The following is a 15363-nucleotide window of genomic DNA, read 5'->3' on the forward strand; positions in this document are numbered from 1 at the left end:
CGACTCCCAACAAAGATGGAACAGAAGTGTGGTGTCTCACTCAGTAGCTAAAACAGAGAGCTCAACACACAGGGTGAAAAGAGCGGCTGCATCAATGTGCAGTACAACAAATATATGGTGTTTAAACCATGTACACCTATTCTGATATAACCTCTAAATAAAATTATGAACCTGAAAATGAGCATTTTATGAGCACTTTAATGCATTGTTTTAAATGAAAATGTAATTAAGTCAAGTCCAACTGGTCAATACTAACTCATTTATTCTAATCTTGTCTCGAATTTCCCCAATTTAAAAGACTGCTGACATTGCGACATGCTGCTCTAATTAATTACTAATTACTGCAAAGCAGACGTATGATGTGATTGATCAATCAGTCACCTGCTCAGCTGAATCAGACAGATCTTGACGCATCTCATCCCTTTATCAGTGTAGTTACTAGATGATGGTTTAAACAAATATGTGGCCTTTGCTTAGTTTTTAAGCTTAAGGGAAAACTTAAGCATAAAAAGCCAAATATTATGTTTAATAATAATATATTACATACATATTCTGGTTGTACCCTTCAGGTCTATACAGCATCACAGCTAATTTCAAATGTATATAAAAGAGAAAATCCTACATGTACCGTCTTTAACAGCAGCACATGCACACTGACAACTATATCTTCAACTACTCAACTTCAACTCAACTTTTTATTAAACTTGGAACCAACTTCCATGCTGCTTGTGCTGCTGTGTTGGTGTACAAGCTTGCAAATTGACACTTTGCTCACAAAGGCTTCCTTCCTCTTGAGAAGCAGTTACACACCAACATGCACTTCTTGCTGTTACAGTCAGTCACACAATTTCAAATTGCTCATACCGTTGGCTGCTCATATATGTGTGGCTCTCTGCACTTCTCCTCGCTGCTGTCCTAGCTGGTTTGTGCTCCTGGGAGGGAGTCGTCCACCCGTCCATCTGTCACCCACGTTGTCTATGTGTCTGTATCGGCAAAGTGTGCAAAGCCTTCTAGCCCCGTTTCACTTGCACATTAAAACATTATTTGGCTTGTTTTTTAACTTTTTTCCCCTCATCCATCTTTCTCTTTTTCCAACTCCTTTCTCTTTCCATCTCTCTCTGTGTGACAGGGCTCCACAGAGAGCTGTAATAATGCAGAAGAGGAGGAGATGAAAGGTAGGAAAGGTACTTGTCCAACTTTCACCTACTCTGCATGCCTTTTTACTTTATGTGTTGTTTAGGTTTTGTCACTGTGTTTAACTCCAGATCAGATAGAAAGATATTACAGTATCTAGGCTAATTGAGGCTTGGAGATCAAGTAAGTTTAGTAGACAGATGCCTTTGAGCATCACAGGAAAGAGAGATGTGAGGGGAAGAGTTAGATGTACTTTGTACTGTGCATGTATGGGGACCGATTACAGTGCTACCATCCCAAAGGATATACTTTTGCTCTTTTCTCCATTTACATACAGTTCAATAGCTCCAGAGTCAAACCTGTTTTGCGTCACTTTCATTGTGGAGTGCGTGCATCATATACAGTGGATATAAAAAGTATAGACACCCCTGTAAAAATGCCAGGTTTTTGTTATGTTAAAAAATAGACAAAGGGGAATGTGGGGTGATCTTAAGAGGGCTGTGCACAGGAGATGTCCTCGCAATATGACAGATTTAGAGCACTTTTGCAAAGAAGAGTGGGCAAATATTGCCACATCAAGATGTGTCATGCTAATAGACTCCTACCCAAAAAGACTGCTGTAATAAAATCAAAAGGTGCTTCAACAAAGTATTGGTTTAAGGGTGTGCACACTTATGCAACCAGGTTATTGTACGCTTTTATTTTTTTTATTTTTCCCCCTTCAAGATTTCAGTTTGTTTTTCAATTGAATTGCTTACGTAATAGGTCACAATAAAGGTGGAAAAAGTTCTGAAATTATTAGTTTTGTTTAATTTTTTTACATCACAAAAACCTGCCATTTTAACAAGGGTGTGTAGACGTTTTATATCCACTGTAAACATGCCACTTACGCTTTTAATTAGTCGCCTTTAGCTCGGGGATAACCCTTCAATGTTTTCAGGTGAATTAAGTAGGACAGAGCTACCTCCAGAAAAGAGTTAATCCAGTTACTTAAGGTAGCTTTCTCTGGGTTTACCAGCACTGATCTTATAGTGGGGCATCTCTGACATGCAATCAAGAGGCTGCTCTCTATGTTTCTGTCAGGTTGAATGCACTTAATTATTTAAGTTGTTTGCATAAAATAATATGGTATGTGAATGTACTGTAATGAAGTTACCTCTAACACAAAGGTGAACACAGGAAAGGTTCACTAATATAAAGCACAGAAGAAATTGGCCTGGACGTCACATATTCTTTGACTGCATACCAACAAATCTGCAGCTCACAGGTTTTTTGCAGCCTATTACACCAGCTGTTATTTAAGTGGAAATGGACACAAACTACTCAATTGTAACTATAGTTAGTTTCACATTAAACTCACTTGGATCAGTTGCAGAATCTCTGCTTACACTACAACATAACTAAATAAACCAAACCTTGTTGTAAAGAGTGACGTTTAATCTGCTGAACTCGGGTCTGTTAAAGGCAATCAAGCAATGTATTTGGAATTAATGCATCTTAAAAAAAAAAATCAATGTTCTGCTGTTCTATATTCCAAATAATGGCGAATACTTGACTTTTAACATCTGGTTGTCTTTGACTGATCAACAACATTGAAGTTAAAATGTACTGTATGTGTATGGGGTAGTAGCTCTTTGCTTCCACAATGGAGCAATAGTAAGATCAAGTGGTTTAAACTAAATGGTGCACATTTTAAGTTATATCTAAACTCCTAAGTCTAATTAACGTGTATGTTGTTTTCAATCCCACACTGTTTACAAACTAAACTACAGTACATTTCAACAAAGCGAGTGCAACAGGCTACTGATCTCCGTGTGACGTTGATGCTCGTGCTTAAAGCTTCTTAGAAGTTATTCAGTTTAGAGCAGAAGTGACCTGAGAGGTGTGCCTTGTCCTGCTTATTTGTTTCTTACTTTCTGGTGTCTGAATCAGCTGGTTTTGACCATTTCTGTCTGTGTATGTGTTTGTGCAGTTGGTTGCTCTAGGGTATCTGTGTGCCCTGGTTAGTGTGTTGTAATAAGTTGAATTGAGTAGTTGGTGGATGGAAAATACGAACAATAACTTTGATAGTGTGAAGCAAACATCTAGTCTCAGGTCTTCTTAAATGTGAGGGTTTGTGGCTTTCCTTTATTTTTATGTAAATTAAAACTGAATACTTTTGGATTTTGCTCAGACAACTCAACGACAAGCAACTTGAAGATGTCTCACCAAGCTGTGGGAATTTGTGATTAGGGCTGCAATTAACAATTGATTCCATAATCTGCTGATATTTTTTGTTTAATAAATTGTTTTGTCCGTAAAATGTCAGAATAAAATGCCCATTATAATTTCCCACAGCCCAAGGAGATGTTTTAAAATATGTCTTCTTGTAGTTAGTCAGCAGCAGTCCAAAACCCAAAGATACTAAGTTTATTATTATAAATTACAGAAAAGCAGCAAATCTCCACATTTGAAAAAGCTGGTACTATCAAATCTTTGGTGTTTTGATTCATATATTATCAAAACAGTTACAGCATACACAATTGATTAAATGATAAACTATTGATAGATTCACTTAGTACCAGACTGTATAAACATCCTCTCAGGCTCCCTGTCAGTGTGTTTGTATCTGTGTTTGTCTTGGGATGGGGGCAGTGGCTGCCCCTGAGTCTGAGTCTACTGGTACAGACAGTGCCGTGTTAAGCCAGTGCATCCCGACAGAGGAACAGACCCTGTCTCCTCACTGTGCCCCACCCACGTGTAAGTCGGCAGCAGTTTACCTGATTCCACTCTTAGCCCTGACCTTTGTGTCCTGACCTTTCTTCAAAAAACAAATCTACCCTACAAGCAAGTTAAGACATTTTGCCATTTAAAAAGGCTGTTTCTCTTCCCAACAACTTACTGCACAAGTTCCCCTCTGCCCTCCTGTGCTGCCACCTACTGGCACCCAGACCTGACTGCTATCTATTGTTCCTCCTCTACACATTTGACTTGAGTGTCTCAAGTCAAATTTTCTACAATAACTTTTCTATATCCTTAGTTCAGAATAAACTGTTTTAAATTCCATGTAAATACTTATTTAATATACATGGCGTCTCAGCTTTGCTAAATATAACTTTATTTCACTGGGATGACTGTACCTGCCTGCAGCTGGTCCCCTGCAGGAGGCTACTTGCAGCCCCAGTGTCCCTCAGACCAGTCCAGCTCAGAGCTCCTGTCCTGAACCAGAGTCCGCTCTGTCGCCCCACGCAGGCATCAGCCGCAACCTGCAGCAGAGTAAGTGCCAGGCAGGTTGTGCAGTGCTTGTGCAAAGGCTCCTGAAGCAGTGTTCATACAGTTGGTTCTACCTTTCTGTGCCACCCGATGGCAGAAGGTGTAAGGACTTACGAACACAGAGGTACATGCAGGTGTGAAGGACTTGCTGGCTGGCTTTTCTGGCTCAGCAGCTGCATGTGCACAGTGTATGCATGTGCTTTTCTGGTGTGATGTTTTGCCACATTCTCTGAATTTGGATTTCATTGGTGTACGTTTGTGTGTGTACCGAGAAAGTTTTTTTGTCTTTCACTGTGTTTGAGTTGACTGTTCATCTTAGTTGAAGCTGTTTCAACCATTTGTTAGGGCGTGTTTTCACTTGTGATATCTTTTAAAATGCTTTGTTGCGCTTAAACTGATTGAGCCATTTCTACATTACAGGTAGCTTCCTTCCAGGATGTTAGCGGCAAAAGTTTCACTGTTTGCATGTGTACAGTTTGTGGTGACATTTTCATAAGTAATAAATGTAGTTATTTAATTTAAATAAATTTAACTTTTTGAGGGTTTACTGAACAGAAATGATTTCCCAGCAAAAAGTGACAACTTTGACATAATCTTATAAAAAACATGCTTTGATTGTTTTAAAAAATAAAAATAAATTCAAAGTATTCATATTGTCTGCTGTATGATGAATCGGTAACACGTTATAATATTGGTACATGAATTATCATGAATGACGTCATGCATTAAAAAGCATGAATTAATGAATGTAGTACTTCATGAACTATCAGTAATGTACACGGAGTAATAGTGTCTCATGCATGGTTTAATGCAGGAACAATATGTTAATTGATGCATCCATTAAGATATCTAAATCCTCATGGTTTCTGATTTATAAATGATGGTCATGTGTTCTGACCAGTCACAGCAGTGTACATATATTCTGAAGAATTGTTAACTATACATAACTTCTTAATAACCTCATCTTGTTTGTGGCCCTTCAAATAAAGTGTTGTCCTGGTCCAACATTAAATTTATTAAGAATTAAAGTAGTGGGTTGGCAAAATTATACTAAGGTCACTACATAGACACAAAATACAGTATACTGCAAATGCATTTTTATTAATGCTTTATTCACAACAATGTAAGGCATGTAAACAGTAATGTTTGAGAACAATGGTCCATCCAAGTAGGATATTTTGTGTCTGAAACAGCACAAATGTTTTTTTTTTGTATTTTACTTAATGGGTCACAAAGATGATTGCTTCATATGCCACCATTAATCATATCTTATTTATCAATGTTAAATATGGACCAGGTCAGCACTTTATTTGAAGGGCCACAAACTTGATGAAGGAATGAAGAAGTAATGTTTAGTTAATCATGAGTACAATGCTAATGCTTCTTTAGCTTGTCACTTTAACTACAGATTTACCTGTAGAAGAAGACATGAACATCATTAATAAATCAGAAATCATGAGGATTAAAATACCTTAATTGATGTATTAATTTTTTTTCTGCATTAAGTCATGTATGAGATACTATTAATCCTTGTACATTACCTATAGTTCTTGAAGTACTACATGAATGAATTCATGCTTTTTCATACATGAAGTCATGCATGAATTCATGATAATTCATGTACCATTATTACCAATAAATATGTTATTGCATTGAATAGTGTTAAATATTTTTAAATGAGTGATCTTAGGACTCTTTTTAAACATTTTCAATAAAAATACAGCAAGTATTTAGGTAAGTACATGGTGATACTTTTTTTTGTTGAGCATAGTTGCTCGGGAACACAAAAGAAATTTCAGTGTTAACTGATTAATAATGCCAAATTCAAGCATGCTTGATGGACATTGACAAACCTCACTCAGATCATTGGGGACAATGCAAATCTTGCCTAAAGGTTGTCTCGAAATGTCGGCGAGGGTTTGCAGAAAACAGAAACGAGAAGATGATTTATTGCCCCAAACAAAGTGTTGTGCTTGTGGCCCAACAAATCGATTTGATCTGGTTCTATGAAGACTGAACTGCAGTTTACATAATATTTTTGTGAAGACTATTAGGCAATTTTTATTCAGTTATCTTTGGTGTATGTTATATGTAACATGTTGTATGTCTATAATTCCTGACTATAAATGTCACTGTCATTATTTCCAGAGGCAGTGCCCAGAACCTAATTCAAATGTCAGAGGTTTCAAATGGCAGTAGTTGTATGTTCAACTTCCAAATATCTTTAACAACTTCTGGTTGTCTTCCCTCTATTTCTTTCTGTCTCTATGTTTTCAGCTCGTAAACAGGAGATAATAAAGATGACAGAGCAGTTGATTGAAGCTATCAACAATGGGGATTTTGAGGCTTACACGTAAGTTTGCATAATGTAAACAATACAAGTCATTATCTTTTAAGTGCCCTTTTGAGGCTTTTTGCAGATTTTTGCCTTGAGAGTATTTTTGTCACTACATTTTCCTGTGCATTCATTAGCTGTCATGTACTCAGCAGTACTTAGTCCTCCACATTCTTCACTTCAGGATAAATTCTTAAGGTTATCTCTGGTTTTATTTCTCTTCTGACAGGAGAATCTGTGACCCTGGACTGACTTCTTTTGAGCCAGAGGCCCTTGGAAACCTGGTGGAGGGCATGGACTTCCACAAGTTCTACTTTGAGAACCGTAAGTTGCTCAGCGTTGTGTGTATTTGTAACGCAGTCTTCATCAATTTACTGTAGTGCTTGATTGGTCTCTTTGAATCTAGTAGAACTGTAGTATTACTTTGTAATATCCTAAATTGTGCTGTGTTTACATCCATGTTTTCTAGCTTGCGGTCCTATTCACTGCTCACATTGCTAGGTTTCTTAGAAGTATTTACGGCACCAACTCCTAATCAGTGGAATAGTGTTAAACCATTTGTGGGACCGTATCCTTGTGTGCACATATGTATGATACAAACAAAACAGGGAGATAGATTTCTCTGCCTACAAGAATTAACAATGTGAAACTTTGGTGGTGGTGAAAATATTGCAAATATTCACGTTTGATAAGCTGAACCCTGTGAGTTTGGGGCCTTTTAGCTTAAAAAACGTTAGACTATCTTTAATTTTTGCAAATTAATTGACTAATCGTTGCATCTGTTCTTTCATCTCTTTAGAAATCTTTGGTGTAAATGTATCAGAGTGGCAGGACTATTAACATATTAAACCCTGCAGTGTATTCACCTTTACATATGTGTATTGTGCAGTTCAAACAGAACTTCAAAGATCAAATAGAGAGAGATTCCAAACACACCTACTGTCATGCTGAATTTTGGAGGAAATGTGTGTAAAATGATAAGTGAGATATAATGAAACATGAAAATATTCTTTTATTCAAATACATTTATAAATTCACTTTTCCCTCAGTTATCTAACAGTTTGCTCCTAAGCTACACATTGACAACTGACCTGCACATTTCCATCCCCACAGTTCTGAGTAAAAACAGCAAGCCAGTGCACACCACCATCCTCAACCCCCACGTACATCTGATCGGTGATGATGCTGCCTGCATTGCCTACATCCGCCTGACGCAGTACATGGACAGCCAGGGCCGGCCACGCTCCTGCCAGTCAGAGGAGACGCGTGTGTGGCATCGCCGCGAGGCCAAATGGCTCAACGTGCACTTCCACTGCTCAGGAGCACCGGCTGCACCCCTGCAGTGAATTGCCAACCCAGGCCCAGGAAAGGTAATAACACCTCACTATTGACCGTCTCCTGCTGCATGCAAGGATTGTGATAGACCAGGGGTTTTAAACGTTTTGATGACTCTGTGCCAATTTAGGGAGCTGGCATATACATTTTAATGACATTATGTACTACCATGTAACATTGTTACAATGTACTATACAATAGCTATTTAATAGCATTTTATAACATACAATACAATAACTTCTTTGACATACCAGAGAAGTCCAATTCTCTTGTGGCTATAATGAGTGTTATATCACCTGCTGTGTTCCATCCAGGCTGCTTAGAACAATGCATATCTATATAGAAGGAACTTATTTTTTATTTATCGTAGACAGTCGGTACATGGTAAGAAAATGAAGCTATATAAGGAATTTAAAGCATGTAATATGTGACTTCTTAATGTATTAGCATACAGTATTAGCTTTAAATAGTTGTTTGGTATATAATGGCTATTGCAATATGAAAAATCAAGATTGTTTTTACTTTCAAGAGTTAACTGTATTTTGCCTTGTAGCATGAACATACAGTACAGCCCAAGTATTGACGAACTAAAAAAGAAAGAACTCGCTTCTCTGTTGCTGAATCAAAATGACAGATCTTGCCTACTGCTGTGCAGGCTCTGTGGGGCCATCAAATACAGAAAATGGTATACCTGACAGCGCCATAATTAACATCCCATAGTACAAACTACAAAACATCACATTGTAGCTAAAGGCAAAACACAATTGTGAAATATACTGTAAGTTCCCAAAAAATGTTAACACACTGCAGTTAACTTCCTTATGATAGTAAATAACATACTTGATGATTCTCCAAGTGTCGGGATAGCACAACCTTCAAATGTTTCAGTGCTTAAACTTTCTATATATTTTAAACTGACCAACTTAAAATGCTTATCTATCTAGTACTAGGATCTGTATGACATATCTAACAATTTTATGTGCAACAAACCCCATCTGGAACCACATGGCTCTGAGAGAAGTACTGGATAAATGCTTACAGAATGTTACGTAGGGTCAGGAAAATATTGTTAAAAGTATTAGCAAGAAGAACTAACCCATTTTTCACTTACAGAGCACAACCATGTAATGTGCACTGTGTCTACAACTATTGACAGCTTGTAAAATCCTGTAAGTCAGCACATCCCCAGACTCTCAAACCCAGTGTAACATTAATGAAATACATAACATTTCAGTCTGAAGTCTTTTGAGGACAAGTCTCAAGTCGCTGTGTGTGCGACTTGAGTCAGTTTCAACTCGAGTCCCCATCTCTGTGACATACTATAACTTTATGATATATATATATATGACATAATATACAATGACATGACTTTTTAATCACATTGCTGCTACATTTTTATGTTAAGTCATGTGTTAAGCTTTGAACATCACAAACACAATTCCAGTCACCTGAATTAGAGTAAGGGCAGAAAATCTCAGAGATGGATATCTCAAAACCTCAACACATAAAACCTAAATCATCTGCATGGCTGTCTGCAGACCAAGGCTAATTGAGTTTCCACACTAACCGTTGCATTCTTCCGTCTCCAGCTTTGCCTGAACTCTAAAGCTGTTTGGAGCATTATTCTCCGTGGTCGGACCGGTGCCTGCATCCTGGCCAGGAAGAGGCTGCTTGGAAAGTTGTAAAAAACTGAAAAGTGGGGAAAATACATAAATAAAAAAAACAAAAAGTAAAAAAAACAAAAAAAACAACAATACATATTTCAAAGCTTGACTGAATGACCGACCAACACCAATCCAGTCCAACTCTAGCTAGGTGACGATGGCGCTCGGCTGATGTCAGCCCCTTCCTGCAGATGGTGCATGTTTCTGGTGGCTACACAGGGGTGATGCTGTCCTGGTCATTGTCTCCCATGGCCTTTATTTTCCCCATCTTTGTTTGGTCTGCTGGAAAAGTATTAAACCTGTTTAAAAAAACAAGTACATATATAATATATAACAGAAATCAAATACACTTCACATACATAGTGAACACAGAACTGGGGGCAACAAGTATAATATCTAAAAAAGATTAGCTTTTTTGTTTTGTTTTGAGAGAGCAGCAGAATATCTACTTTAATAAAAGTATTGTTTTACAGTTCACAGCTGTGGGTTGGATTTATGGGCACAGGAGCAACAAATGTCTTACTGTAATATCAGAATTTAACATCCAAGTTTAAGTGTCAGGTTTGAAGATCTGTACACTGTTTTCTAGAAATGATTAGTTACTGAAGGGACCTTTTGTTTTGTTTTTCTATTGTGTTAAGCTGTTTTTACCTGAATGATGTGTTTCAAAGTATTGTTTTGAAAAAGTCATTTTTAATCAAAAGGGGTATTTTATTTAATATAATTGTGTATAAATAGATATTTATATAGGAGTAGGGGGAAACATTTACTTTTAGGGTGTAGGGAGGGGATTTAAGCATGAATGGGTATTTTGTTTCTGTTTTGAGGTCTTGGGGTGTATATAACAACTACTCACACACCATGCATGCATGCATGCATGCACGCACACACATACTCAAGGTCTCTGTGCTCCAGCCATTAGGGTTGAACCTCTCTTGAGCTTTAGACAACAATCGTCCAGGCCAGCTCATCCTGAAGTTGCAGAGGGCCTCCATCTGTCTGCCCTGCAGTGTTTGGAGACGAACACTGAGAGGCGCCATGGGTCAAAGTCTGAAGCTCCTCACGTCTCCGAGCTACCTAATCTGAAAGCACGGACACACTCTCACGCCAACTTTTTACCTTTTTATCTGTTCTTGTGTATTTTTGATGTGAAGTGTGACATATTTCAAATATCTAATGGCCTGTACTGTTTTTGCAGACATTTACGACTCAATGCTGTTGTGCTCATTCTTCTAAGGGAGTGAATCTTTCTGCAACTTCAGGTTACGCTCGCCAAAATCTTTCCCGTCCACCCTACCTCTGCCCCTCTTACTTCAATCATTCCTGCGTCTTACTGTATACTCTCCACATCCTTCGCTAACCAGCCCCATTACTGTCCTTGTAGCACCACGTCGTGTGATGATGATGATGATGATGATGATGATGATGTCACCCATATTCCTGTCTCTTGTTCTGATTGTGTTCTTGAAATTTGTATGTTGTCTGTCTTGGCTTGCTGTACATCTGTGTGAAAGCATGTTAAAGGGAATGCAGCCGAGGGATTGGACAAAAACATTAAAATAAATAAATAATGGGAAAAGGGCTATGCTGGCTGGAGGGCTGTGGGACCTTTGCTGATGGCCATCAATGGCTTTGGTCCTTTTTCACAGTTTCTGTAGTAAATGTTGTCGTTAGTGTTTTGATGTTTTTATCAACTGTTTTAGCCAGAACTATAACAAAAAAATAATTAGGGGTTGTAATTAATTGAGGCGGAGACTGCCACAACCCTTTTACTGCCTGTTTCCCTACACACACACACACACACACACCACCCACACACACACCACACACACACACCACACACACACACACACACACACACACACACACACACACACACACACACACACACACACACACACACACACACACACACACACACACACACACACACACACACAAACACAAACACACACACACACACACACACACACACACACACACACACACACACACACACACACAGAAAATATTAAGACAAAACACTTAATACACACCTGTGCTAACTACATTAGAACTCACAACATCAAAGGAACATGAGATCAATTTTTTCCCCCCCCATTAAAAGACGATGTATCTTCTTGTCATTGGTTAAACTTTGCAGCACTTTTTTCACAGTGGCCCAATCCTAAAGTCCGGACTCCCGGACTTTGGTGCACGTTCACGCTAAATTCATAAGGGCTTAGGGTTGTCCCAATGTCAAATTTAAAGGGTGGGAAGGTTTAAGTGTGTTTAAGTACACACTTATCGAACCCTTTCCGTGAGTCTGCATCAATGCTGACTTCACCAAAGGGAATTACCCACAGTTCAAAGCGTTGTTTACCGCCGAGACCATAGGGAACGGCACGACACACGAACGGAACTGTTGTCCAACTTGTAAAACAAGCCATCCGTCTCCCGTGCCTTCGCCGTGTGGAAAGCAAAACACTTAAAAATGAAAATTCCCAAACCGGCAAGTGTCAGCAACAGCTTTTCTTCTTAAACGTTGCCATAGTAACATGTGATCTCGTGAAGTTCTGTCCCAATCCCATGTATACCTATCTGAGCTCTTGTGGCCTCACGCACACACTGACTTAGCACCTGAGATCAATTAAGTCTGAGTTTTTAGTCCTTCGTCGTCACTTTAGGATTGGGCCCCTGAGTGTGTGACCTTTCACCAGCGGAGGGTTGTCCTGTCTCTATGCTACGCTTCTCCATAGTAACTCACGCTCTACTTAGGCTGTTGCTGGTTGTCACGATGATTCTTCAAATCATAATCATCACTGTGTCTTTGAACGCTCACGGACAGTCGAGTAAATTTAAAAAAGAAAAGGTAATCATATGTGAGACCCATCCTACTGTATCAACCGCCTGTGCTTTTTTCTGAGTGCTGTGACATATCTGACATGCCATGAAAACTGTGTGGGGGGGGGCCACACACATACACTTTTTGCACCATGACGACAATGCGTTGTGAAACCATTACTGAAACTAAGTTTTTATGGCTGCAAGTAAATCTGTTTGTGCTGTAGGCACTGGTCCAGTTGTTTGTTGACGCCACCAATCTGACAAAATCTTTTTTTTTTTTTTTAAAAGGGGAACTGCTCTGAGGAAATAACCGGCTGCATAGTCAAGTTTGCCAAAGTATTTGGACAGTTGGATCAAGTTAAAATTGGATCGTCGATGTGAAGACAAACAAAAAAGATCTTCACATCAAACATTTTGACATGTAGTAGAAGAAGCCCAATTGTAAACAATGACATTAATAAAGGCTGCTAGTTCCAGGGCAATGCTTTCTAGTATGGCATTCTGGGAAAGTTAATGGAACAGAGCCATCAAAAATATTAGTTTCAACTGTGCTTTTCTTGCCATGACACTAGATTCAGAATTGACATATTTTACCTCAAGAATTAGGCAGCTGGTAAAGTGATCCCGCTCATACTTTGATCTTTTTACAGTTAGATGCATAACAGTGATTCCCAACCTTTTGTGTCCATGACCCCTTAAAATCCGGCAGCATCTACTTGCGGCTGCTCATCACACGCAGGGATTGATGAAGAGGTAAAGTTAACACACGTTTCACAATGAAAAAAAGGCAAGATTATTTTCCTATCCTGATAAAAACGTACCCTGCGGAGGTCTTGACCAACAGCAGCGCCATAAAGCAATACACATTCCTGCCAATTTCACATTACAGTGATCTACAGATTGTAATAACACGACCAAGAAGTGCAGCACTGTGGCAGTAAAGAAGTTTACTTGCTAGCAAATAGGAAATCATTCAAGACATTTGTGAGACCATACGAACACAAACAGTGTTTTTTGGTCAGTAACACTGAATGTAAAACAGAAACTTTGTTTACAAGAAGACTCCACAGGGCATCTTTAATTACCTCTGATTTATCTTGTGACCTCTTCAGAAGGGTCCCGACCCCAGGTTGGGAACCACTGTTGTATTTTTGTCGACGTCTCCTTATCGTGAATGTTAATTATTGCAAAATAGTTTCTGGATTTATTGCAGTGAAATACTTTACTTTTGCATGTATTTTCTTGGATTATGTGACTGACAAAATATAACATGAAAGGCTAAAGAGTTTTTCATCTCAGACTTTTTTTAATTTCACCAGTCCAGTTTTGGTCACTTGATTTTCTTTCATTTTTACTTTTTGATATAAAAAAGAAAAGAAAAAAGATTGCACCACTTTAAAATTACCCTTTACAAATACAAACACATTTTAGTAGATGGATTCAATAGTTCAATGTTATGAATACAGTAGCATTTACATTTAAATATTAAATATTCTGAAATAATATATCAGGTGTTCATTTGCTTAAATGATTGAAATAGCCCGTCTTTGCTTCTGTAGAGTGACCTCCCTGCTTCAGCTGAAGTGGCATAGAGATCCATAGTAAACATGACAGGGTATCGACTTTTGAGTCTCACTGATGTAAATAGGATGCGTGACCAAATATAAAAACTACCTTAAGACAGAAAACATTGGGCCGATCGCTGCTACAACCTACAAAACAAATCTAATTCAAACTATTTACAGTAAGTCGCTGTGCTTCATATAAACTTTTGTAAATTCCATAGTTAAAATACTCTGGCAAATGTCTTATATGTTAGAATAAAATGGACTGAACTTGGGGGGGGTGAAGATCCTTCAAATGGCTAATAAAAAAAAAAAACACAACCTTAAAAAGCAACACTATATATGCAGTTCTAAAAATGGAAGAAATATGCATGTCTACTTTCTGGTAATTTTTCACTGTTATTTGATAAAGAAATTGAAATCTGTTACTTGCATCCTTGAGGTTATGAAATGGCTCCGTCTGAGATATCGAAATCAAGTCTCACAATTAAATGCATAAATGATAAGCAAAAAGCTTTAGCTTGTATGGAAGTAAATTTCTTGCAATGTAACCTTATATTAAAGGGGGCTACATGTGTCTATACTCTGAGTTTCAATTGGATGCTGGATTTTTTTGCATGACCATACAGTTAATAAACATACATTACAAAACTATAAAGTGTTGGATGTTTGTTCTTCATAGCCTTGTTATTATTGGACAAAGAGTATTTATTTAAAAAAATGGCATTTCAATACTAGTGTCAGTTTCTCTCATGTTGCAGCTTAAAAATCTCCTGAATCAAAATATCCAATACTGTGGGTGAACAATGACAGCTAAAAACACAATATACTGATATGTTTGGGAAACGTTCAAAAGGAATTTAATTTATATATAGAATTTGAATGTCTAAATATATCCATAAATATAAGCAAATTTGAATGAAAAAGCTTTTTATTGTTTTAAATGTAAGACACTGGAATACCGTTAAATGTATTCAACATTGTTTTCAATGATTTTAACATGGGATTTTTCATGCACCTATGTGATAAATTAACAGTATTGAAAAAAATATTCTTATGTACATTAATTAACCATATGGTCCAGCTCTATCAAGAAAAATAATGTCTTATGTGGAAGATTATGCGGGGGGGGGGGGATGACCCATTTTTAAAATGTATAAAAGGTTGACCCTCATATATTAAAGCAGAGATCTGGTCCTCAGAGTCAATGCAGGGGGGCGCCTTCAAATTGTTAATTTTTTTTTGAAAGTCT

At 37.9% G+C, this 15363-nt stretch overlaps 1 protein-coding gene and 1 long non-coding RNA gene across 51 annotated transcripts in view; one reads left to right on the plus strand and one right to left on the minus strand.

The window, feature by feature from the left end:
- Positions 1-11270, plus strand: part of camk2g2 (calcium/calmodulin-dependent protein kinase (CaM kinase) II gamma 2) — a 60277-nt gene extending 49007 nt beyond the window's left edge. For 14 of the 50 annotated variants that reach the window (XM_032541312.1, XM_032541318.1, XM_032541329.1 and 11 more), the window contains 5 exons: positions 1130-1175; positions 6664-6739; positions 6951-7045; positions 7835-8086; positions 9646-11270. In XM_032541312.1, coding sequence (XP_032397203.1) covers positions 1130-1175; positions 6664-6739; positions 6951-7045; positions 7835-8067 — 450 coding nt within the window. In that variant the 3' untranslated portion in view covers positions 8068-8086; positions 9646-11270. Of the gene's footprint in view, positions 1-1129; positions 1185-3768; positions 3874-4263; positions 4390-6663; positions 6740-6950; positions 7046-7834; positions 8092-9645 lie in introns of all 50 variants that reach the window. The other 36 variants (XM_032541309.1, XM_032541317.1, XM_032541328.1 and 33 more) reach the window with 6 other exon arrangements.
- A 153-nt stretch (positions 11271-11423) lies between these two features.
- On the minus strand, positions 11424-11820 carry LOC116705276 (uncharacterized). The gene is made up of 2 exons (XR_004335890.1): positions 11708-11820; positions 11424-11504 (listed from the first exon to the last, which is right to left on the minus strand). It is a non-coding gene; the product is annotated as an uncharacterized LOC116705276 (long non-coding RNA).
- Between the last annotated feature and the right edge of the window lie 3543 nt (positions 11821-15363).

This window comes from Etheostoma spectabile, chromosome 17, assembly GCF_008692095.1.
Source record: "Etheostoma spectabile isolate EspeVRDwgs_2016 chromosome 17, UIUC_Espe_1.0, whole genome shotgun sequence".
Taxonomy (NCBI): Eukaryota; Metazoa; Chordata; class Actinopteri; order Perciformes; family Percidae; genus Etheostoma; species Etheostoma spectabile.